Raw genomic sequence first — 27,561 nt, forward strand, 5'->3', positions numbered from 1 at the left:
AAGGTGCAATGTGACTTGCTTGATAAAGATGTACAATTTGAATGCCAATGTCATTTTGCCTTTTGCTTCATTCTGTTCCATTTCCACTTCCCCAGCTCGCAGTTTTCTGTGTTTCTAGAGAAGGGATAGATACTACAAAATTGATGAAGATTATGAACTTTAATTAAGACACACACATACATGTTCACTTGGTAGTGTCCATATTATTAGATCACACACGTAGCACAAGCTCAGTCCCCAACCACATTTTGATTGCTTGCCCCCTTTTGCTTAACTGAAACAATGAGCTGGACAGGAGTAAGTCAAGCAGCTGATTTTAGGACACTTAAAAAAATATATCTTATTTTACAAAACTAAAATTAGTCATTGAAGGTAAAGAGGGGTCTATGCACCAACTACAGCATATTTGCAGCTTGTTGTAGTGGTTATGGTGCAAGGAAAGTTATAGTCCATCCCCCGTATTGTTTTCAAACAGATTGATAAAAAAATTAGAGCAATGCAGTTGACTCAGCGCAATGCTCATAGCCTATCATTGCGAGCCACGATTAGATAGCTTTGGACAGTCTCCGTGATGGTAAAGACACAGTTTTTTGCAAAAGGCCCTAAAAGCGGCTTGACAGAAAACTGAAGGAATGGCACACAAAGACTCACTGTATCATAACCACTACAAAATGTTGTAGTAAGAGTGCTTAGTATTCCCCTTCAATATTCTGTATACATTTGATATAAAACCATATCAACAGGCATAATGGCTACTAGAGAATACCTTAGGTACTGGATAATTTGAAACAGTCAAAATTAACATACTTTCCTACTAAAGATAATCAATTTGGCAGTTTCGTTAACCCCTAAGTGTTGAATCCCGCGCCTGATCATTCCGCTCACAAACATCTCCCACGATCTGAGGTTTGAATCAGGAAGCCAATGCTCTCAGCCTGTCAGTAGCTGTATATTCACAAAATGATTTCAGAAATGTATGTACATTGTTTTGTGAATGGGGCGATATTGGTAGCCAATACTCTCTAGCAGTGGTGCCCTTGTCCAAGGCTTTATGTTTCAAGCCTCAAACTGTGGCAGATAATCATGGACAGAGCAACCTTCAATAAAGGTTTGTGGTAAGCCAGCACACAGGGTCCTCCATGCACCATAACAACATAATTCCAATCAAGTTGTTATGGTGCCCAAAATGTTCCATCAAGGATTAATAGACCTTAAATACTTCCCAAAAGGGGAACTTAAAAGAACACTCCAAGGCAAGCAACATAACAACTACGGCATCTTGTAGTGATTTTGGTGGTAGGAATGCCGCAGGACCCCTGTGCTAAAATGTTTTTTGAATCGTTTGTCTTATTAGTTGTGATTCACTATTTCAGGAGATTGCGTTAGCTCTCCTAAGCTAAGCTCCACAGTGTATGGTAGCTCATTGGTTGACCGCATCTGTGCTGATGACATAATGCATAATGCAGTGATAAGTTCTTCCATTTCTTCATAGGAAGCAGTGGAGATGGGGAAAGGAAAACAGTTTAAAGTACTTCCAAATTTGACTTCCACACCCCCTCAACATCACAGGAGCCACGCAGGATCCAATTGCAGGCTTCTCATATACCACTTTTGGTGGCACAGCTCTGATTTTTAATGCTGTTCCATTTTAGTCCCACATCTGGGGACACCAGAGAACTGCCCTATGGATGGGTGTTGGCCTCGTGGGACCACTAACCTAAGGCGAAGAAGCCGTGGGAATTACAACTAGTGGACACCTAGGACCCTGACAGGCAGCCACAGATAACTAAGAGGGGAGGGTAGGGGGTGAGAAAAAAGACGTGCCCAAGAAACGTGTATCGAAATGTGGGGGTGTACAAGGAAGTACCGTAGGGCCGACCGTTACTGGAGTGCAGAGTAAGCACGTCAGAATCCAGGTGGTCAGGTCGTATGGCCGGGAATAGGTAATAGAATTCGTGTTGGTGTAAAGCCCACGGGGCTCGCTAGAAAATGGAAGTGAACAAGCAGTGTATACATGACTTAGTGTGAGTGTGGGCTAGCATACTACTAAGCATAAGATAGAATGGGAGTGACAGATGAGGCCCTCCCTATGCCACAATGCGAGGGGACTAACTATGATTTGGCCCGAGGGGCGTAGTACCTCCGAGTGTGTTGGCCTTTGCGGGACCACTAACCTAAGGCGAAGAAGCCAGGGGAATTAGAACTAGTAGACACCTAGGACCCTGACAGCCAGCCACAGCTAACTAAGAAGGGAGGGTAGCAAATGAGAGAGAGGACGTAACAGAGGAACGTGGAACGAAATGTGTGTGGGGGGGGGGGGGGTGCAGGAAAATAAAGTATAATTTGTAATCCCACCATACTGGGTTGATTGCAAAAACCGAGCGAAAATAGCTAAAGACTGAGATGTATGTTTGCCCCCTTTTTTTGTTTTTTGCTGTATTATGACATCATGAAAACAGAAATTGTGTAATGAGAAAAAAAGGTCAGACAACCATGAATATGGACAACAGACATACTGTGAAACTATGAAGGACTATAGCAGGCATTCTGACACTATAACTTGCAAGCATTCAGCATGCACTATTAGCAGTGACCAGCATGTGGCGCCATAACAGAACAATTACAATTCCCATTATCCTCAGCCAGCAACGGTGACGAAATATGATTAAAAAACAGAAAAGTGGTGTATGAGTAACATGCAGGAAGATGGCCATGTGCACACTATATCTCTGGCATCACAGATAATAGGCGGCCATGCTCTCCCTCATTGTTTAATATACGTGAAAAGTGAGAGAACGTTCATTTTATAATGTAATGTTCATGTAAAACTAAACACCTTTAATAACCTGCTATGCCGATTTTAGAACATACCAATCGTCTTCATTTAGCCATGAAAAAATTACTATGCCAATCTTAATTCCCCCTATTTTTTTTTTGTTTTTAGTTTTTTTTCCAATAGGAACATGAATTAGAAATATTCCCATCGTAGAGTACACAAAATTATACATAGGTTGGCAAACAGTATATTTAATGCTGCATGTTTGTTCAGCAGATAGGGAAGGTTGCCACAAGTGAGGAGAGTGGATATTAGTGCAAAAGTATTTAGACATATATGCAGTTGTGTCATTTAATTTATTTCATTTCCGTCAGTGCCATGAATCTAAATAAGGCCATGTCTGATGTCATCTGGGTAGCTGGTGGCGAGTACATACCAGCAGTGAGTATTAGTCATGGAAAAAAAGCACAGCAGTAGTTAGTTGCACTATGAGACTAATGGGGTATATGGAGTTTCTGCCTGCACATGGTTCGTCTAGGGTTGCCAGATCGACTGCATTCAAACGGACTAAAAGTAAATGGGAAAACCAGTCATTAAAAACAGTGGGACGTTCGCAGGGGAAAAAAAGAGGCGAACGCCAGATAGCCACGCGAACCATGCGAGCAACAGGAATGTGGAGAAGGAAAAACTCCTGAACGGGGAGCCCAACACGTTTGGGAGTTTGTAAAAAAAAAAAAAAAAAATTACATGAGGAAACAAAAAAAACACACGAAAGGGAGAATAGACCCAAACCGTTATGACGCCGTGAGACTGAGACCGTAACTCACAAAATCCGAAGAGTTGACTGAACAAACAGCCGACCGGAGCAGAGCCCAGAAAGGACCGCGTATGAACGAAACAGCGGGGGCACAGTAGGCCAGACAAGGAGAACCACGAGGAACCTGGCAAGGAGGAGATGGCGACCGGGAATAGTGACATGCGAATCTCTAAGAGCACGTACGGGATGGAGGAAGGTGAGTAGGGGGGTTTAAGTAGGGTAACATGCCCCTCCCACAACTGCAGGCCAAGCCTTTACATTTGTAGTTTAAAAGACACATTACTGTGAGTATTATTGATGTGAGCTCTGTTAAACAATCAGACACATCAACAATAAGAGCTCCTTTAATAGGGAGACATCAGGATAGAAAAGAGGGACACATGAGTGTGTGCCCTAAATAGGGACTGTCAATCCTATAAAAAGGACACTGGAGTGTTGGAGTGTTTGCATTATTTCAGTTACTCCTTCAATTTTGAGAGATGATTTTCTATGATATGATGGATTTAAATCAAACTACATGCATTTGGGGTTATTTTAATGTAAAATATTTTAGTGGGATTATTTCAATATCTACATAAAATCATTTTGTGACCCATTTAAATGATCACTATAGGGTCAGGAACACAAACATGCATTCCTGACCCTATAGTGCTAAACCCACCATTTAGGTGGCTTGCCCTCCTTAGCCCCCCTATAAAAGTTTAAAACTCTCCTTATTTCCAGTGCCGCGCAGGTCTGCCGGCGCTGACTCTGCTCCCTTTGTGATATCATCAAAATGGCAGATTTTTAGCTAAACCAATTCTTTCCCTCTGATTGGCTTAAATCAGCACAGGGCGGGGCTAATTGCTGTTTTGGCCAATCAGGACCTCCTCATAGAGATGCATTGAATCAGTGCATCTCTATGAGGAAAATTCAGCGTCTCCATGCAGAGCGTGGGGACGCTGAACGGCAGGGCTGCTTACTGTGCAGCCCTGAGTCAGGGAGCACCTCCAGTGGCCATCTAAGGAGTGGCCACTTGGAGGTGTCTGAAAAGGCAGTGTTTACAAGAAAATGCCTGAAGGGAGCTATTATACTCACCAGAACAACTACATTAAGCTGTAGTTGTTCTGCTGACTATAGTGTCCCTTTAATTTTGTTTTGGTACGAAACAAACAATTTCTGGGAAGGATAGCATTTCATTATGATCCCAGGCCCACTTAGGGAGTATATATTAAACATACAGTTTTCTATAGGCAAAATTATATAATATCACTAGAGAGTCTATTAGTAAAATTTGATAATCAACTCATTTAACATGTTTTGTTCCTTATTTTTCTGAAACAGTGAAACACATGATCTTAAAAGCTACATACAACAGATTATATGAAGGGGTACCTTTCATCATATCCCTGGTTCCTACATCCATGCCTATTATGTATCTATGCAATGATATGATTATTCTTTGTTTCAAAGATTTTAAAATATAAAATAAAATATTTTACCTGATTATATTCAATAATGGTTATATTTTAAGGCATATTTAAAGGAACACACCAAGTACTTTAACCACTACAGCCTACTTTAGAAGTTATGGTGCCACCAGTGCCCTGGTGTAATCCCTCCATAAGAGGTCCAACAATTTTAGCATAGTATGACAACTTACCTTTGTCTTGCCAGGTGCCCTCAACCTCATCTAGAAAATCTAGATTACTGTACAGAGCAAGGCAGGGCCTCACTAACTGGCTTTTGTAAAGAAACATCTGGCTTCCCCTGTGGGAAAACCCCCAGAGATGCATGGCATACAGCTGTGAATGGCCAGTATGACCCAGCACCATAACTACTGAAATAGGCTGTGGTGGTTATGGTGTTTAAAGCATTACTTATAGGGACACTTCAGGCTTTTGGTGAGTCATTTTTATTAATACATTAGTTTTATAATCAACAATATCAACAATTAATAATACAAAATGTATTAATAAATAAAACATTTTAATAATACATTTATTGTGTGTGTATTTAAGTACCTAAATTTGCTGCAAACAGCCAGGCTGTTTAGCTTCTGCAATGAGCTCTCACTAAACAAGTAGTAAGTTAGCTCACTTAACTTTCAATAACATTAGAGAATATAGTCCATAAGCAGTCTTTTAGGGGCACGCAGCAATGGTTTCCAAGAGTTGTAGCTCAAATGTCAGATTTGGGAGAAAGGAAGAGACACATAGAATGGGTTTATATGGCAAAAATGGCAAATGGCAAAAATAAGGATTAATAATAATAAAAAAAAACTAAAGACAGTTAAAAATACAAACAAGTTTCCCAAAACTACACATTAAACCAATTATGTTTTTTTTACATTTGTGTAATTTAACATTACTCTTGCTTTTCGTGGAATTACCCAAATTTAAAGAATATGAAAACCGGTAAGGAGGGGTAAGGGGCCTATATCAATACTTGTTTAGTTTGTACTTTAAGTGGAGGAAGGATGTAGTAAGGTTGAATGATAAAACCAGATTGGACAAAAAAATGAGTTAAATCCGTGTATTTACTAGCTATTTGTCTAGCACAATGCAAATATTGAATTTCATTCAACATGCAATGCCGACATTTAATGTTCATGACAGGTGCATGTTAAAAAAACTTTAATAAATACACAAATATTTTCCTTTTTCCTTTTTTTTTTTTGCACAATTTTTCAACAGCCCCGATGCACTAGGCAAACAACGCATTTATTGTCAAAAAAATTGTAAAAAAAATAATCTATGCCCCCGATATTATAAGACCCTGCTTCACATGTCTCAGCCATACATCGTGCAGGCAGAACTACTGTAAACAAATCGAAACAAAACATATACTGATTTAGCACAGATACATCAACAATTAAATATATTTTTCCAACTTTAGATGCCATTTTGCTGAGATTTCATTCTAGAGAAAAAAATTAAAACGAAAAATAGTGTAGTGCTTTTAATATTTCTGTTGATATAGGGTTAATATATGTTGCACACTTACTTGTATAATAATCCCTTAAGGACCAATGACGTTGTCATCACAATATGGTCCCCAAAGACCCTATGCAAGTATGGACTCTAAATATAAACCATGTCTCTAGCCCCACTAAATGGGAGTAGCTGGGATAATACCGCAAATTTAGTTCTTACTAATAATTGGTATGAGATAATTGCTGTGCATGTGTACTGATAGGACATTTCATATTTAGTAATGCACCATAAAAAGGAATGTGTGCTGCTCTTTCCTTCTGTCACTGCGTCCTCATAAGGCTTGAGCATTTCGCATTACTTTATGTTTTTCAAAAGCTAACAGGGACATGGCTTCTGGTCTGTCTTCCAAAGCTTCCTTTCATGCAAGAGGCAAGATGACATTTTAAAAATTACACCCATTGCATTATGGGCGAGTGACAGGTCCATTAAAGGCACGTGTTCATCATCAGCTTTCTGATAGCAGCATTACAAATGCACCAATATATCTTGTATCTGTGAAATGATTTAGCATTGTGGCTATACACAAGGGATTGCTGTCAATATTGGATGTCAAGTTTACTTTAAAGGTACAGTATAGTCTTCCAGACTATTGGGTGCAGTGTACCTGTCTTCTTAAAGGTAAACTCCAGACCCCTAATGCGCCCTAGTTTGCTGAAAAGCTTTATGTGTGAAGAATGTGTCCTCTTTTCGTCATTTTTAAAAAAGATAGATTTCAATAGAAATTGACACTTTTTTATAAATTATACCCCCCTGGCTTTTCAAGTACACAACGGGTCCCGTTACTTCCTAGTTTAGTTAGCTTATTAGCACTGAACTCATTTGCCCAGAGCACCTTCATTGAGCTGCATTGGTAAGTCTGTGATTGGACAACCACAGAAAGTCAAGGTAGGGTTAAAAGAGGAGGGCTTGCAAAGGCAGCAGACAAGAGAACTACATTTTTTGCACTCTGTTTTTAGATATTACTCCAATGAAAAAAAGCATAATTAAATGCATGCAAGTTTTTATTGAGGGTATATCTACTAAACAGCGATTTATATTTATTTTGTATTTGGGCAGTGGAGGTTTTGAAAAACTGTAATGTTTAAATTGCAGGGTTAAGTTTACCTCTAGTGGCTGCACTGATGCTTTCCTATGTGTCATTTTGAGTGCGCACAGAGCTTGCTGCACATGCGCATTAGTTCTCCAATGCTCTACAACACCGGAGGAGGCCACGCTACCTACATGATGTTGCGAGAGGTGGAGAGATAAGCAGGAAAAAGGTGAGCAAAACTTTATTTTATTAGAACTTTATTTTATTAAAACTTTATTTTACCAGGATGGGTGGGGGATACGACCTGGAAAGGAATAGGGAGATAAACAATAGCATTAGGAATACAGATTTGTATTTGTAACTAATTATGATTCCTACCTGTAGCATACAGAAATATGTCTTGGCAGAAGCAAGATGGCTGAAACTTCACATTGATTAAACAAAATAGCCAACTTGGAAGCACTCTCTCCAAGTGGACTAAAATTCTGCTAATCTCACAAATATTCATTCTACTTCAGTCCTGCACAACCTGCAGGATGTTTTGATCCACAACACCCAGGACTCTCTGAAGAGGCCATGTATTTATATATTTCTGTTTCTCGGAATAATTTAAAGGCTACTCCATCCATCATATCCACCATAGGAGTATCCTGGCACCATTCACCAGTAATGGGACAAACTATTTTACAACATGGTCTACATGGTTATATGGTCCTGCCTAGCTTCTGCAGAGCTACAACAGCCAGATAACACTTAGCAACCACTCTCAGCCAATTAATTAAATTCTGTGCATTGAAATTTGATTGGAATTAGCCAGCCCAGAACTCTAGTTTTGGGTTTGCTTATGACACCCCTATAATACTGCCGGAGGTGAAGTTACATCTCCGGTGGCAGAGGAGTTAAATTCAGTTTGTGCAGCATTTCAAAGCGTTTCAGGTATCTTAACCACTTCAAATCACTTCAAATGTCTAGAGTAACCCTTTATCTTATCAATGATTTTACCTAAATTGACCTACATTGAGAGTGATATCCAAACATGTAAGTAATAGAAAAATGGAGCAGGTTATAATAAACAGAGACAGACGGTATGGAAATCTATTTAATATTCTGTGCTGATTACTCTTTGCCCTTCTCTTTTGATGTGCTGGGACACTTATAAATCTTCTCCAAATGTGCGTGCATTTGTTCTAAATGAACTGAATGCACAAACAGATCTGATAAAAACAATTAAAACCAAAATCTGATCATTGAGGGACAGATCACTCAGCACTTTCAAAGTCAACTTAAAATGTACTTGACAAATGCTACATTTTTCAATTTATTATTTAAGTATGCGCATTTCACATCCTTTTAAGAAAAAAAGGTCAGTCTTGATAGGCATGTTTTTGTTGTGTGTGAATAAATGTTTTCATTGCTTAGAAGTTTCTCCAGTAAAATGTACTGCTACCGGTAATCAATCATTAACAGTGCTGTAAGAGAACAAGTATTATTGATTTTTATTGACCTGCACGTTTCACAGGATAGATTACCTAGACCTACGAGAGTCAAGTTTTATTATAGTGTTAGACAGACACTTAATGGTGGGAAACAGACCCGGACTGGCCATTGAGCAAACTAGGCAAAAGCGCACTGGACAGCAATGAGCCTAGGCCAATAGAGGAAATCAAAGATATCCCTCACCGGCCCGCAGGCACTTTATTGCAGCAGAGAAAAGGGTAGAGAAGGACCCGGGGCCTCCAGTCTGCAGCTCCGCCAGGATCTTCCTCTTGTGAGCTTGGAACGTTGCTGCGGTTACCTTGGAAATTCCTCGACAGAACAAACACAGGACCTTCTTCTCATGCGAGAGCTCTTCAGTAGGACTCTATGTATGGGCTGCCCTGAGAGCATTGAACAAAGATAATCACTTTGAGAAGGGGCGTGCTTGTGATAACAAAAAACCCTCTCATGGTCCTGCCCCTACTCGCTGGGCCGCTGTGATTAAAATCCCAGTCCAGCCCTGGTGGATACCACCTTTTACATCCCACCACACTTGGAGAGAGGATATGTAATAAAAAATATAAAACATGCAGCTGTATTTAGTAAAATATTTGCTTATTTATGTGAATAATCTTCTCTTTAGATCAGGGAGCAGGTCAAAATGTTTCAAATGCACTACACAGTCTGTAAAGCTTGGTAACTTCAAAGGGTTTTAGTGACAGCTGCCTAGAGGCGTTAATGCATATATAGCCAAATGAAACACAGCAATTTCAATCAGATGGTTTCATAGAGACTGATTGGTGCAGCGCAATGTTTTGATGAACATGCGCACTAGCCTCCCAATGCTTTCCTTTGGAAAAGCATTGGATTGGTTGGTTTTATATAGATTGAGGAATTCCACAAGAAGTTTGAAATGGCCATGGTGAGAGCACCGTGTCATTGTCCTCCCAACATAATATGAAATGGACAAAGAGGGACACTATAATTTTAGGGGTTAGTGGGGTTGTGGTCAGGGGTGGGTTGTTCTGAGAATTTTCAGGTGACTTACTGTTACAATGTATCTGATCTACACAGACTGATTGCTAAACATAATTATTGTAGTTTATACACACATTACTTTGAGTATTATTGATGTGAAGCTTTGTTATATACTCGCACACCAACAATATGGAGCTTTTTGTAAAGAGGGACATTAGGATAGAGTGACAGAGTATTTGCGCCATAATAGGGACTGTCCTTCCTAAATAGGGACACTTGGAATGGGGAGCAGCAAACTAATTTGCTACTTGGAATCATTATTTGTATTCTTCATGCTATAGTATTCCTTTAAAGCAAGCATGTCAAATTCAAAGGCTCACACCGGCTAAATAAACAAGGTTTAAGCCCCCCCCCAAAAAAAACTTCAGTTTTCATAGAAACGTAGGTTTATTTAGAAGAGTACAGTATATGCAGACGTGCATTTGCATATAACCAATGTTTCAGTCCAACTACCTTGACATATTAAGAAATGTTTGGTAATGGGACTGAAATGGCGAATGTATTCCGGTTTACAGCTGTAAATAACAAATGGCAATATCTTGTTGATTTTGTTCTAATTCTAAGTTCTATGAGTGTGTTCTTAATTTTGGCTGAGATCATCAAACGTGATGATCTCTGCCAATCCAATGCTATTGGGTATTGGGAGGCTATTGTGCATGTGTGGCAAAACGCTGCATGGCCAATCAGCATCTCCATAGCGTTCAATACCTCCATGCAGACCCAATCTAATTCACTGCCCCTCCGCCATTCTAGTACACTGCCTACCACCTAATACACTGCTTTTAAATCCAATACACTGTCCCTAAATGTAATATACTGCCCACCCTCCCTCCACTTTTATACACTGCCCCCTCCCCTACTTTAAAACACTGCCATCCTATCTAATACGCCTTCCACGCCCCCACCCCCTCTATAATACATTTCCCCACCTCCCTCCACTCTAATACACTGCCGCCTCTGCCTCCACTCTATCTGAATCCACTGCCCACTCCCTCTACCAATAAAATACACTGTGCCCCTCCCACCACTCTAATACGCTCCCCTTCTACACAATTTACAGAGAAAGGTCCCCCAAGCCCATCTTCCCGTACCTTAAGATAAGTCACCCTTCCTCCAGTTCCAGCCCTGCTCTTCTCTGCTCAAACAGGTTAGACCCTCCTATGGCACTGTGAGCATTAGGGAAGGAGAAGTGGCTGGCCTGCTCTGCAGACAGACAGACACACTGCTGTGCAGCTGCTGGATATGAGTTCCCACACTATATACGGATATCTGGCGGCCGCCGTGGACTATTGCTTAGAGCTCTTACGGCCCGTGGGGCACGCAGTTGGCCGTGGCAGGGAAGACAGAAAAGATCTGGTCACAGCCACAGCTTGGATGGACAGAAGGGAACGTATAGTCCTGAAACATTTTTTTAGGGCTAAATGTTTCCATTCACTTGCTATACCTTCATTTGTACCAGTTTCTATAGAGGGCTTTCAAGAATTTCCAAGAAAGAGTTAATAAATAAAGTTATCAGGAGGGCTAAATATTGGGCTAAGTCTCTTGTGTCTTTCTGTACATTTGCAAATTGAGAGTTGTTCTCTTCAACGGCTGCCATCTCGCAGATATAAATCACTGGAGTAAATATAAAAAAAACTCTGCAGGCATGAGATGGCACTTAACTGGAAATAGGTCTTGCTGATGGATCCATATCAGTGCTGAGGGTGTAGGAACACACGAAAGTACACATGTAAATCTCTAATGCAAACTCAGAGAGACTAAAAGCTGTTAGCAGATGTTGACAGAAACAGACAGGGAGACATTACCAATGTATTTAGCTCAGAACATTAGTAATCTTTTATCAGAAAAGCTTGGGTGATCAACATGTCATCTGTGCTTAATGGATTACAAGTACAGGCAACCTCAGGCAGCAAGCAGAGCTCATAATTATGACAAAAGACAAGGAGCTAATTATTACCTATATTTTTTGGCAAGATTTAAGTCTGACTGGCTGGCTGTCATAGGGATTGGGATACACAGCAGCTAGTGTCAGGGTTTCCTATATCCTGCAGTTGTTGCCACATTGTGATTATGTTCCAACCTGTGGTTCTCTCTCTATTGCTTGAGTCCAACTCAACCAGCCATGGCTGGAGTTTTATTGATTAATTGACCCCCAGCTGTGCAAATGTTACATTGTTGTCATTGAATGAGCATGTGCCCTTTATAATTTACCATTCCAAGTGGCTGAATTTACTGTCATATTTTGGTTAAAGGAAGCATTAGGTACACAAATATGTATTCCTAGCGCAACAGTCCCCTAGTCACATTTTAGGTGACGGGTTAAAAAAGTTAGTTAACAGACCGCCTGGTGGACAGCCACTAGAGGCAGTTTTTTACACTGCAATGGAACACAGGAAAATTGCAACGACATTGCCCAAATACAAAATAAACAAATATCACTGTTTAGTAGATGTACCCCGAATGAAATCATGTATGAATTTAACTGTGCATTTTTTCATTGGAGCTATATCTAAAACCAGCTTGCAAAACCTGCAGTTCTCTTGTCTGCTGCCTTTGCAAACCCTCCCCTTATAACCGTACCCAGACTTTCTGTGACCAGGGCCGCCATCAGGGCATGACAACCATAACAGTTGTCATGGGCCCGGCGGTCCTGGGGGGCCCCGAGCCCCACATACTGCTTCAGTAGGTAATGGCTGAGCTGGGGAGTTAAACAATCTCCCCAGCCAGCCTGCACTCAGCAAGGGGCCCGCACAGCCGTCCGCAGGCCCCTGCTGCTACTAATCATCTCCTCCGTGCAGGGCACACTGAGGGACAGCTAAAGGGCCCTCCCAAAGACCCCACTAGGCTGCCCCTCAGTGTGCCTGTCTCATAACACAGCCTCACTGAGCTGCCTGTAACTGCTCAGGGCAGCTCCCTGCGGCTGGTTCTGCAGGAAGTGACATCACCAGTCACAGTGCAGAGTGAGCTGTGCGGAGCTGCCCTGAGCAGACTTACAGGCAGCGTGTCAGCATTGTGAGGTTCCTTCAGAAGAGGACCACCAGAGAGGTAAGGTTTGGGAGGGTTTTGGGAGCCCCTACCCCCCCTGCTCCCACTGCATCCCCTACCCCCTTGCTCCCACTGCATCCCCTTCCCCCTGCTCCCACTGCATCCCCTTCCCCCTGCTCCCACTGCACCCCCTATCCCCCCTACCCCCCTTCCCACTGCATCTCCTACCCCCCTTGCTCCCACTGCATCCCCTACCCCCCTTGCTCCCACTGCATCCCCTACCCCCCTTACTCCCACTGCATCCCCTACCCATCCTGCTCCCACTGCATCCCCTACCCCCTTGCTCCCACTGTATCCCCTACCCCCTGCTCCCACTGCATCCCCTACCCCCTGCTCCCACTGCATCCCCTACCCCCTTGCTCCCACTGCATCCCCTACCCCCCTTGCTCCCACTGCATCCCCTACCCCCCTTGCTCCCACTGCATCCCCTACCCCCCTTGCTCCCACTGCATCCCCTACCCCCTTGCTCCCACTGCATCCCCTACCCCCCTGCTTCCACTGCATCCCCTACCCCCTGCTCCCACTGAATCCCCTATGCCCCCTACCCCCTGCATCTCCTACCCCCCTGCTCTCACTGCATCCCCTACCCCCTGCTCCCACAGCATCCCCTACCCCCCGCTCCCACAGCATCCCCTACCCCCCTGCTCCCACTGCATTCCCTACCCCCCTTGCTCCCACTGCATCCCCTACCCCCCTTGCTCCCACTGCATCCCCTACCCCCTTGCTCCCACTGCATCCCCTACCCCCCCTTGCTCCCTCTGCATCCCCTACCCCCTGCTCCCACTGCATCCCCTACCCCCTGCTCCCACTGCATCCCCTACCCCCCTGCTCCCACTGCATCCCCTACCCCCCCTGCTCCCACTGCATCCCCTATCACCCCTACCCCATGCTCCCACTGCATCCCCTTCCCCCCTGCTCCCACTGCATCCCCTACCCCCTGCTCTCACTGCATCCCCTATCCCCTGCTCCCACTGCATCCCCTATCCCCTGCTCCCACTGCATCCCCTATCCCCTGCTCCCACTGCATCCCCTATCCCCTGCTCCCACTGCATCCCCTACCCCCCTGCTCCCACTGCATCCCCTACCCCCCTGCTCCCACTGCAGCTCCTGCCCCCTGCACTGTGCTCAATGGTAGGGTTTCGCTTTTGGTAGTGGCTAGTGGGCTACCCAACTGCTCCCACTGCAGCTCCTATTACCCTTTGCACCCACTACATCCTGTCCCTCCTCTGCACCCACTGCAGCCCCTTCCACTCACACCCTTTACAGCCCCTTCCTTTCGGCACCCTCTGCAGTCCCTACCCCTTTGCACGCACAAACATAAAAAAATAAACAACTACAGCTTAATTTATATTATACAGCTTAATGTAGTTGTTCTGGTGAGTATAGTCTACCACTGCATGGTTTTTGCTGCAAAGACTGCCTTTTCAGAGAAAATGCAGTGTTTACATTGCTGCCTAGGAACACCTAGGCGCTTCCTGTGTCAGTGTTGCAAAATGTGCAGCACTGACATTCAACATCTCCATGCTCTGCATGTCGACGCTGAACGCTTGTCATAGAGAAGCACACTCTGTCCTCCTTTCCAGCTGCTCTCTGTCTAACTTTCCTGCACCCTGTGGCTGCCAGAGCGTTGCCACGGGTTACTATGGCAACGCTCCGCACAGCACGCAGGCCTGTCTCGTGAGATTTAGTCAGAGAGGAGCTGGAAAGGAAGACAATGTGTGCTGCTGGGCCCCCTCTTCAATGTACCGCGGCTGGCTCCCTCCACCATGCCACTGGATCAACAGGAAATGCGATCTCCACCCTCCCTGGCACGGTAAGAACCAGGGAGGGGGGAATAAAATTGAAATATACACAAATAAATAAATAAATAAAATAATACTCCCCTTCCCCCCTATTTTACACACACACTGAATCCTTACAAGCACACTCTGCACTACACACACACACACACTACATTCACTAAACACACTCTGCACTACACATACACTACATTCACTAAACACACTCTGCACTACACACACACTACATTCACTAACACACTCTGCATTACATTCACTAAACACACTCTGCACTACACACACACTACATTCACTAACACACTCTGCACTACATTCACTAAACACACTCTGCACTACACATACACTACATTCACTAAAACACTCTGCACTACACACACACTACATTCACTAAACACACTCTGCACTACATTCACTAAACACACTCTGCACTACACACACACTACATTCACTAACACACTCTGCACTGCATTCACTAAACACACTCTGCACTACACATACACTACATTCACTAAAACACTCTGCACTCACTACAAACACTACATTTACTAAACACAATCTGCACTACACACACACACTACATTCACTAAACACACTGCGCTACAGACACACACTACATTCACTATTCACATTTTGCTCTACACACACACACACTACATTCACTATACACATTTTGCACTACACACACACACTACATTCACTAAACACACTCTGCACTACATTCACTATACACTCTCTGCACTCACTACATTCACTAAACACACTGCACTACATTCACTAAGCACACTTTGTACTACACACACACTACATTCACTAAACACACTTTGCACTACACACACACACTACATTCACTATACACACGTTTCACTCACTACAAACACACTACATTCACTACAAACACACCACATCCACTACAAAAACACACACTCTGCATTCACTATACACACACACCTGCATTCACTACACACACACTCTGCATCTAATGCATGCATACAAACATTACATACATTACACAAAACGTACAATCTGCATCCACTATACACACTGCATCCATGACACACATACCGCATCCACTATACACACACACACACACTTCATCCTTGTGGGCGGACTCGGGGCTGGCCCCGGGGGCCCAGATCTTGAGCTGTGTCAGGGGCCCTAAAATTTCTGATGGCAGCCCTGTCTGTGACTGTTCAATCACTGACTTCCCAATACAGCTCAGTGAGAAGTCTTTGCAAGGCAGGTGCTCTGGGCAATTGCTGCCTCTTGAGTTCATTGCAACCAAGGAAGTAACAGGGCCAGTTGTCTGTTTAAAAAGCCGGAAGAGAGTGTAACCAATAAAGTGTCAACTGTCTATTGAAATCTGCACTATTTCCAAATGAAAAAAAATAGAACACACTTTTTACACATAAAGCTTTTCAACAAGCTAAAATGCATTAGGGGACTGGAGTGTCCCTTTAAAGGACCACTATAGGCGCCCAGACCACTGCAGCTTAATGAAGTGGTCTGGGTGCCAGGTCCATCTAGGGTTAACCCTTTCTGCTGTAAACATAGCAGTTTCAGAGAAACTGCTATGTTTACATATGGGTTAATCCAGCCTCTAGTGGCTGTCTCATTGACAGCCGCTAGAGGCGCTTCCACGCTTCTCACTGTGATTTTCACAGTGAGAAGACGCCAGCGTCCATAAGAAAGCATTGAGAATGCTTTCCTATGGACTGACTGAATGAGCGCGCGGCTCTTGCAGCGCATGCGCATTCAGCCGATGACGTCCGAAGGAGGAGGAGAGTCCCCGGTGCTGGAGAAAGGTAAGGGATTAACCCCTTCCTCCCCCTTCAGCCCAGCGGGAGGGGGGCCATGAGTGTGGGGGGGGGACCTATTAATACTATAGTGCCAGGAAAACTAGTTTGTTTTCCTGGCACTACAGTGGTCCTGTAAGGCATGGGTGTTTTAAATATATTTTTCGTTTTTGGTATAATTTGTAGGAAGGGACCTTTTGTTAGTACTTCTGTTTGGGGTAGTTGGTAGTGCTGTTCACACTAAGGAGTAGTTAAAATGTGTAGACAATTCATAGAACTGCAAAGATGCATACTTTTTAAGATATATATATAGTTTTAAGATAATTATATGTAACTAGAAAAGCTACAATTTCTGGGGAAATTGTGTGAAGTGTTCTTGCCTCCACCAGTAGTCTACAACTGGAGTGGGCGGAGTAACTGGGTGGAGTGGGCGGAGTAACTGTTGTGTGGGTGGAGTGAGCTTTCAAATCCCTCGAACATTCTACCAACTGCCAACAGGAACCAAAAGAACAGAGAAACCAACTGCTCACGTCACTGGCGGTTGCCATCTTCAAACGGTCGTATTTTAAAAACTATAAATCCTACAGTGAAGAGCTTTATATTGTGAGAATCACAAGACCCAGACCTACATCTTGATGCATAGTATGTCTCTGAAATATTAACAATGAAGGCACAGTCGCAGTTTAGAAATTGCCCTTCAAATGTGAGCTTTGCTGAGTGGAGTTTCAATGAATGTCAATGGACGGCGTGATTTGCAAACAAATGGTCATATTGTGAAAACTATCAGGACTATGGCTTAGCTGTGGCAGCAGGGATAGCTGAACGTTTTGATATAAGGTGTGTAGGTGGGCCTGAAAATGAGGGAGTGGTGGCAGTTTAGAAATCATGTCCTGATTTTTCACCTTTTGCCAGCTCCCACTCTAGCTTTGCCATTCATTCCTATGGGACAAATTTCGCCACAAGAACAACGATATTCCGAGAACCATTCGGCGAAACGTTCCACGAAGTAATAGCAATCCGATCGGGAACAATCTGCACGTTTTGGTATATTTTTGTCTATGTAGTGTAAAAACTGTGGGAGGAGTTAGGGTGGCAAATTTGGCTATAATAATAATAATAATAATATATATGTGAGATAACAGTAAGTGGTCTTGCTATGCAAGAACAATCAATTATAACAAATTATTCATTTTCATAGTAGGTAGAGGGTTTATGTTTATACATTTGACCTTTTTTCATTATGTTCTTTTAATATTTTTTTAATAATAGTAATACAATCTTGCAATCATAAGTAGTTTTGTACTTTTGTGAATTTTTTTTTTTAATTTTAGAAGATTTAAATGATCTGGGAGTGGTAATGCTATAAAACTTGCTCAAAGCACTATGAAACATGCTTGTTTCATTCTATGTTCAATATTGGGTGATTACCAACATTTGCCCAGCAACATAATTTCAAGCGTTAACCTTTCATATCTTGCTATTCCTTGCACATCCTATGGCTATCTGATTAAATGGCTTTGGCTATTTCTTCCATGCTTTTACCAGAAGTCAACTTTATCATTTATTAAAAGACTTTTTCCAAGGTCATATCAGTAGGTGTCCTCCTGACTAAGTAACATGGCCAGAGGAGATTTCCGTCGCATTCAATTCTAATTATTAATGTTTTTGGATGTATAAGACAACTAGAGTATATGGAAAATCCCCAATTATGATACTGGCTCGTTTCTGTAATATAATATTTTCTATTAATAATAATCTTTAAGATCTTACACAGTACAAAAAAAGTCACTTAGCTTTATTATCTAAGGAATAAGATTTGCTTCAGGTCATGGACAGACATTATAGTGGAATAATAAAAACACTTCACATACTTAACATTAATCTACTCTATCAGACTGGTCTTTCCAACGCGCCGATATGCGTCCAAGACTATTTTTCTGATGCAAAAAGTGAAAACAATGGTAAAAAAGAAAGATGAAACAGAATAAGTACACAATATAAATACTGTCAACAACACAAGATTTCGAAGTCGGCTTATTATCCTTGAATGTTAACTCTGAATTTCCCACAACTAATGTATAGATTAAAGAATTTAATTTTTTTGGCCAGTAACGAGTCGCACGCAGATTCACAATCCGCTGTTTGCTGTTAAACAGTGCTTTATCTACCAGAGGCACAGTCAGAAATGTAAATGAAATATCATTAGATTAAAATGGATTTTGCTGTCCATACTATGTAACATAGCTGAAAGCGGTTTTTAAACTTAAGGGATACAAATAATAGAACTTCCCTTTGACCTTGGGGTTTCTACAGGTTCATATTTCAGCTCATTTAGTGCTGTTTCTGAAAGTGGTCTTTCTCAGTACTGTCTCCAAGATGTAATAACCTTTAAAATCTACAAAGAAGGCATTGCATGAGCATTATCTCAGTATTACAGACATGCTCAAGGCAATGGTTTGCCTTCTAGAACCTGCTTCTTAGAGTCTGTTGGTCATGGCTATGAATATATATTTTTATTGAATGTTTGTAATTGTTATTAGTGCAGATAATCATTATCATCGTGGAGATCTGAAATGTACCGGCAAAATCCAGAATGTCCTGTTACTATTAGACCTGTTATTCAGATGGTCCAAACGGGGGTCCTATATTATGGAAAGTGTATTATTCAGAATGCTTTAGCAGGGACAAATATTAAGGCATCAAATTATGAAAATGATTCCCATGTTAAGTCTTGTATTTGGGATTGCACCAGCATAATCAGCATATACAAGACATTATGTCTACTTGTTTGGTTATGAATAGGTATTTATGTAAATGAGGAAATAATTTTAACTAACATAAATACTTTTATTACCAAAAAAAATTCAGAGCTTACATTTTGAAAGGTAATTAATTTGTTTTATTTCTTTGGAGCTCTGAGGAACACCACATATATTTTAGAAAAGAAACACTACAGAAGATAGACAAACTGATTTAGGGCTAGAAATTAAAGCCTTAGGGTATAAATAAATAAAAGCAGAGGAGGGTTAACCTTAGGGGGCAGCCTTGGGCCCAGCATGCAGACATGGGCCCCATAATCATGCATTTTCTTGGCCTCATTCACCATTCCTATGTGAAGAGGGGGGCACAAACTAGTTACCGGCATGGCCCTTTGGGACCTTAATACTTCTCTGAATTAAAGGATCACTTTCAGACTGGGGTAGGCAACTTTCAGCACTTCAAATGTTGTGGGTTATATCTCCCATAATACCCTTACAGCCATAATGCCTGCAAAGCATCAGGGGAGATGTAGTCCACAACATCTGAAGTGTCGAAGGCCCCCAGCTTTAGGACTAGGATGCTGTTTGGCATTAAAACGTGTGTAGTGTCTATTTAACATATTTCAGGTTGTGGAGAGATAACAACTTACTATACGTTTAGGCAAAAATAGCAAGTTTAAAAAAAAAAATCTCTGACTCACCCAGAGCAGTCTTATTTCGAGTGTTATTTTTGTCTCAAATATTGTAAATTTGCCGTGAGCTCACCAAGCTCTATAGCTATAACAATTAAACTGAGCATGTGCGTATTAATAAAACATTTCAGAATATACAATGACTATTGAAGTCTAGTTCCACTTGCTCAATATGTGTCCATTGGTTTTGTGTTATTTAAACCATTGGTATTGAGAAAGTTAATGAAAGGTATACAATGCATTGCTCATCTCCTGGCCCACATAGAAGAAGCTTTATTGTGTACTCTGCTCACTGGATTACTTATTTAGAGCAATTGTGAACCACGTTTTTTTTATAGTAGAACAGTTAGTAACAACTTTACATTGTGTTAGTGGCAATTGCCCACTTGTAGAACTTTGAACCAGAATTTTCATCTTATAACTAATCTCTTTATCACATACCCTACACATAATACATTGTATATAAAACGAATACACTGATTTCAGACTTTCCTTAATACCAGAATTATTGTTCTTTTTTAAGACTATTGATTGCTGAAGAATGGTGCACAGAAGGATACAATGTTCACAAGTCACAAAGGAGAGACACAATCAATGGAATACTTCACTTGTGTTTGTCCATCAACATGTAGCTCTCTGGGGGGCTGTTTAAGGCCAGATGCTTCTATTTCAACTGGATATATAAACTGCTAATGTCATATGGCAAACTGGCAGGTGAACTTAGAGATATTCGACTTAGCTTGCAATGCTGGAGTATTGAAATCAAGCAGGTGACTATATCAAATGCAACAATATCATGTTACTTGAATAATTGAGGCAGAAAACATGGGCATGGTACTGTATACGAATGGAATTGTTCTAGATATTCTTTGGAACACTGTAGCATTAAGTTCCAAACTATGTATTCCTAATGCTACAATCCCCTAGTCACAGTTTAGGTGACGGGTTAAAAAGGTAGTTAACTCACCCCCTGGGAGACAGCTACTAGAGGAAGTCTTAACACTCCAATGTACACAATGTAATATGACTTCAAAGCAGGGATTGATCCAGTTGATATCCAGTTTACATAAACTAATACTAAGAAAAACATTTTTTACAGAACACAATGAAAGCGCCCATGATGATGAGTTATTATGTAAAAATCAACCCATAACAAATACTGACTGTAACAAATTATTCTAGATTTGCTTTTGAGAGACTCATTTGGACAGCGATAGTATAACCTAGCCATTAAACACTCATTCATTTTTAAACAAAATAAATAAAAACAAAACAATAAATAGTGAATTGTGCTCTAAAAAAAATAAATCATTATATTTATATTCATGTAGTCTGAATTTTTCTTGCACTTATTACGTAATATCTAAATGACAGTATAGCAATAATAGTGCAATAAGATGGATAACTGGAAAAACATTTGTAATCAAGCAATATATTAAAGTAAGTAATACTGGTTTTGATAATACTAGAGAATGTTTTCCACTGGGTTTTGTTGCAGCTTTTTGACATTATTAATTTTATTAAAAAACATTATCCCTCATTCCACGTTTCTCTTCCTTCTCATCTATTCTGAACTCCCTTACAAACCTTAGTCTCAGCTGGTATGTCCATTGTGTGGTGCATGCCGTTAACCTAATGTATAATTATATATATTATATAAAATGTAAGTCTTGAATAGCTAAATTCTGATGTGAGTTATGCTGTTTGTGGGGCTACAGCTGCTACCTCTTTAAAACAGTTTGGGATTATGGGAGTTATATATAAATAGGTTAAGGTAGACACACAAGTATAATATATGTGGAACAGTATATATATATATATATATACGATCCTGTGGTCCTTCTGAACTGATAGCATTCAAAGATAGCTTGTGATGGCAGATAATAGCCAATGAGAATATCTATCCTACCGATGATAACAAACAGATCTTTAAGAAGGTGACAGTGAATTGTTGTTTGCTGCAGATCATTGAACCTTAATCTCTTCCCCTTGGCAGTCAGTTAGAAAATTAAGAAGTGTGCCTGTATTTGATCTGTTAATAATCTCTAATTATGAATGGTATGTTAACAATTCAAAAGGAGGTGTAGAAAGAAGGCTGACTTTTTCCACGTTGTTTCCAAATCCATTTTCTGCGTACTTAAAGCCATTTCAAAAAGACAACCATAGAAAAATGTCACCGTGAAAAAAACCTAAACTGAAATTGGGTAAAATACATCAAGGAACAAAATAATCTCAATTTTTTTTTTAAATATACCCATATTAAAAAATACACTCATTGGAACTATTGGAGTAAAATGATGATACACTCACACAGACACATTCCTAGTGACATTTTAATTATGCACTAGGACAGACACCTATAGAAAAATAATGCATGTACTCCTGGCGTAAAATGATTATACACTTACACAGGTACCTCAAGGTGACATTTGATTGTCACATTGGCACCTCTGAAATTAGATCTGGTTGATACACTCACACTGGCTCTTCTGCAATTAACAGTGGATGAACAGATAGCCAGCTCCTCCAGAATGATTTATTAAAATGTGGCAAAAGAGATAGAACAATATTAATCATGCTGTTAGCAGGTTCATATAATTGATTGAAAGAACACTCTAAGCACCAACACTACTGCACCTTAATATAGCAATTTTGATGCTGCGTCTTTTGTCTAGCAATCCAGTTTCAGGGAAATGGCAATGTTTACATTGTGCCTTAAACAAGCATTTAGTGGCAGTCAGGTTAAAACCTCTAAATGCACTTACTCCTCATAGGAACACTCCAAGCGAACAAAAAATATATGTAATTAGAATTTAATAGATATACCTCCAATAAAAACATGCATATATTTAATTATGCATTTGCATGGTGGTTTATCTAAAAACAGATTGCAAAAAGCTGCAGATCTCTTGTCTGCAACCTTTGGAATCCATCCCATTCTTCCTCATCCAATGCGTTCTGTGACTGTCCAATCATAGACTTCCAAATGCAGCTCAATTGGAAGTCTTTGCAAGGCAGGCGCTCTGGGCAATGACCTGCCTCTAGAGTTTAGCTCCACTGAACTAAATAACCAGGAAGTAACAGGCCCAGATGGCTGATTGCTAGCCAGGGGTATAACAAGGTATATTTATAAAAAATGCCAATTTCTATAGAAGTCTGGATTTTTTGAATACACAATCTTCACATGCTAGAGTGCTTTAAGTGTGTCAAATGCCACTTTATTTTCTCAAAGATTTTAACATTTTGCATCATCATGCACAAAATGGAATATTTATTCTTAATGTTAGATTGTTTCATTAAAATACAAAGAAGAAGTGCTTAACTACAGCAGCATACTTCATTTGAGAAGACACACTTGTTTGTTTTGTAAGAGTTAATTTTTAACTAGCTTGCGCAGTTTGGTGAATATTATATATAGTGCAGGTCATGAAGATCCATAACGTATTATGTCTTGGTATAGGGGGCCAGGGCTATGCACTAAAGTGTGCATTTTAAGTCTAAAATGCTTAACTGGAAAAATTCTACAAGTCATCTGTTTTCAGTTCAAGCACATTTCCTTAATAAATATCCTCACTGTCTCCAAATGTTCTGCCTACAATTTTAAATAAACTTTAAATAAACTAATGAAGATTCCACAGAATAAGGAGACACCATAGACATGCCAAGAGTAGTCTTTTTATGTCCACTATATTAGGACACTGTTGTCATGAAAGGATCGGTTGCTCTGCAACAGATAAATATTGAACTTTCCTAATGTTCTTTCATCTAAAAGTTTTATTAAGGAAAATGAAAGCTAAATAAATCTACTTGCAGTCTTACACTAAGACGTGTCCGCCCAATCCTCAGCTTAGAAGTAACATTTATATTTATAGCAAGCATTAAGGGGGGATGGCTCATACCAGCGAAGCCAAAGTTAGTTAATAGTTTTTATTTCTGTTGAATAAAAACTATTTTTGTTGTATTTCAGTTTGCTTCAAATACAACTCTGTTCTTGTAGATCTTGTAATATTTCCCACGATCCCTTGCACATTGATTATCGCTCATATGCATGTAGGAACTCATGGGAAAATTATGCACGGACTCATGAATGCACATGGGATCTAAGGAAAAGAGCTGAAACAGAATAATGAAGGTATAGAACCTTTATGTTTACCTCCACTGCGCACCTCACCTCACTAGCATTTACTCAGGTGAGCAAATAAAAATTGTAAACCAAAAAAAAATAAAAAAAAATTGATATCTACTTAAGGACAAGTCAATAGCAGGTAGTTAAACCGTCTCCTTGTCATACCATTGACTTTCTAAACAGTGAGACTGATTCAGATGATTACATATACCATATCCTGCACATTTCACATAACTCAGTAAGAGCTAACCCATGTGTGCTATATTTAAAGGAACATTATAGAATTAAGAATTCAAAGCTGCATTCTTAATGCTGTATTCTCTCTGTCTTTAGATAGTTTGATTCAGGACCACCCACCATGTACAATGTTATTTAACCAATAAAAAAAAAAAAAAGATTCTTCTCGTATTCTCTCCAGTGCCAAGTCTCCCTCGGCGCTGCAGCCCGCACATCCTTGCTTGCCATCATCTTGGAGGCGTGTCTCCAGCATAAAGGTCCAATCCAGTGTACTTTTTAGAAGTATATAAGGAACCCTAGGCCCCATGATCTGCCAATGATTCTGTCATAGAGAACAATGAAATGCAATGATTCTCTATGACAAGCTGTGATGTCACTGTGCATGTGCACAGGACATCTCTGTGTGCCTGAGTGAGAGCCAGGAAGTAACATTTCAGGCTCTGCTATCCAGAGGGCTTGGAGGAGTTGCTCAACACCATGCTTTCAAGCCTTGTAACTACTGATATAAAATATTTTGGGGCAATTTCCAATGGGGAACTACTGCAGGCACCATAACAACTTCAATAAGATGACATTGTTATGTCAGTACAGAGTTCCTTTAAGGGTTATTCCAGGTCCCAATAAGTGTTTATCCAACTAAGAACACATCATGCCATGATGGCTACAAAGTGACCTATCACAGCGGCGATTATAGCATGGCTTCCTGACTTCCTATTCTATTGCACAGAATATCCAGGATAATGCAGGAAGCTCCATAGTGTAGCAAATTAATATCCAAATAGCAACGTTTAGGCTGAAACAGCTGATCTGGAAAAAAATCTCCAACTCCAAGATGTAGTCTCAGCTTGTGATTTATCACTATACCATTTCAGTGTAGTAATAACTACGTGCAATATGGTCAGGCAGGTAAACATATACCTCGTTTATAGAATGGGCTTACTGTGTACTGGATACAATAATTAGTTAATACTTGCCTAATGTTTGTAAATTAAAGAAATTCTAGCCCAGTGTGACAACAGACACCTACTATTTCAGTCTCAATATACATTATTATTATTATTTTTTATATAGCGCCAACAGATTCCATAGTGCGCTACAATATTATGAGGGGGGGATTTAACTATAAATAGGACAATTACAAGAAAACTTACAGAAACGATAGGTTGAAGAGGGCCCTGCTCAAACGAGCTTACAGCTACATCACTTAGAATGTTGTGGCCGGGGAGTGTACAATGTAGTTTGGTTAATTTCCCTTCTTCCTTTAGTTGCAATTTTTTTAATGAATCTAACAACCTACTTAGTACCCCTACTTTTACCCTCTGTGTCACTATACCCCACTCCCTCTAGAATGTAAGCTCATTGAGCAGGGCCCTTCACCTCTCTGTTCCTGTACGTCCAGTTGTCTGGTTACAATTACATGTCTGTTAGTCCACCCATTGTACAGCGCTACGGAATCTGATGGCGCTATATAAATAATAAAATAATAATAATAATTCAAAAAATATTTATAATATTAATGTTTTTAGGTTTTCCTCTATTCTCCTTTTATTTTATTTTGTTTTAAAGCTTGTTTTTTTTTCTGCCTTTGTTTTGCCATTTGGATTGCAATGCATTACAATCCAGAGTTTAGTAAATAACCCTATATGTTGGAAATTCTGTGATTGTGACTTTGCACCAAGGCCTAAAATCATGCGTAAATGGATTGACAAGTGATTCAAAGTACCAACATTTAACAACCCTTTCCAAATCTGTCAGATTTAAAACCCTGTTCCACTCACATTTCCCAGCTGTTTCGACTTTAGTACATACGCATAGCTGTCAAGTTCTCCCTTACATGCAGTGTCTACAGACACATGTAATTCAGCTAATCCCAAAATTCCTCTAATGTAAGAAACTCTGTAGGGAACTCGTTATCTGAACCTGGACCTAGTTACTGTGTAACCACAGCCTGATAAGAAACAGCCATTTACCTTAGGGGTCAGTTTTTAAGTTTAAAGGTTTAAATAGACATAATATTTCTGTGTTTACTTTCATTTCCATTGTTCAGCCTGTTTAACCCCTTAAGGACACATGACATGTGTGACATGTCTTGATTCCCTTTTATTCCAGAAGTTTGGTCCTTAAGGGGTTAACCGTAACAGTGTGATACTCACTGCTTCTTATTCAGACCCCCAAACACACTGCTGCACTAATCAGTTTTATTTAGCCCACCGGTTCTGTGCAGACGCAGACACAGCATGCGTTGTATTTTGTTCATGGGATCCTTCAGCTCTTTACTTGTCTGCTCTATAGTGCAACAAATCCCAAGGTAAAAAAAAAAAAATATACAAATTTCCTTGTTACACAGCATTCGCCGGCCACACAGAGAGTGATCGGAGTGTTCCAGAGCAACTCCCAGTCACATATTAACTCTGTCGTTGCCTCACCGTGACACCAGACACACAATGACTATAGAAACGAGGAGAGAGAGATTTGAACACATTACCTTCTTTCTCTGTTCTGTTTCCGTGATTTGTGGAGCAATCCAATCAGAACCACAGCTGCCCGGATCCCAGCTTTTTTCGAATGCATTCTCTCCGTTGGCTGTGACATAGTTACCAGACCCAGGTGCCACCGTCTCCAAAGGGAAAGTAACCAAACCTCAGCATGAAATTTAGCAAAAATGACTTGCCCCCCACCCCCGTCCCCACTTTCTTTCCCCTTTCCTTTAGTTGTGATGTTTGCCGTATGATTGTGATTATTTAGAATGTTGAGATAGGTATCTTTTACTCTAGTGACCTTCAAGTCACAAGTCACCGCCACCGTCCTTTTCCAGATCGTAGTCCAACTTCAGGCTTTCCTTTGTTTTTCCTTAATGCTGGGTCTGCAGTCGAAAGAAAAATAACAGGAAAGTGACTTGTAAATAGCAGTCTAAGTGCTGCAGCCTTTGCTACAGTCACCAGCTCATCCCAGTGAGAAAAGCTGAGCTGTGGCTCCACCTGAGGACCCAACGCAATGT

The 27,561-nt window shown here is 40.7% G+C and overlaps 1 protein-coding gene across 4 annotated transcripts in view; it reads right to left on the reverse strand.

Moving 5' to 3' along the window:
- The window catches only part of RAP1GAP2 (RAP1 GTPase activating protein 2), a 684,483-nt gene that overhangs the window by 309,844 nt on the left and 347,078 nt on the right, over window positions 1-27,561 (reverse strand). For 2 of the 4 annotated variants that reach the window (XM_063449826.1, XM_063449809.1), the window contains exon 1: window positions 27,049-27,230. The exons of the other annotated variants lie outside the window; for them this stretch is intronic. In XM_063449826.1, coding sequence (XP_063305896.1) covers window positions 27,049-27,155 — 107 coding nt within the window. In that variant the 5' untranslated portion in view covers window positions 27,156-27,230. Of the gene's footprint in view, window positions 1-27,048; window positions 27,231-27,561 lie in introns of those variants that run through there. 4 annotated transcript variants of the gene reach the window in all.

This window comes from Pelobates fuscus, chromosome 1 (genome assembly GCF_036172605.1).
Source record: "Pelobates fuscus isolate aPelFus1 chromosome 1, aPelFus1.pri, whole genome shotgun sequence".
NCBI lineage: Eukaryota > Metazoa > Chordata > Amphibia > Anura > Pelobatidae > Pelobates > Pelobates fuscus.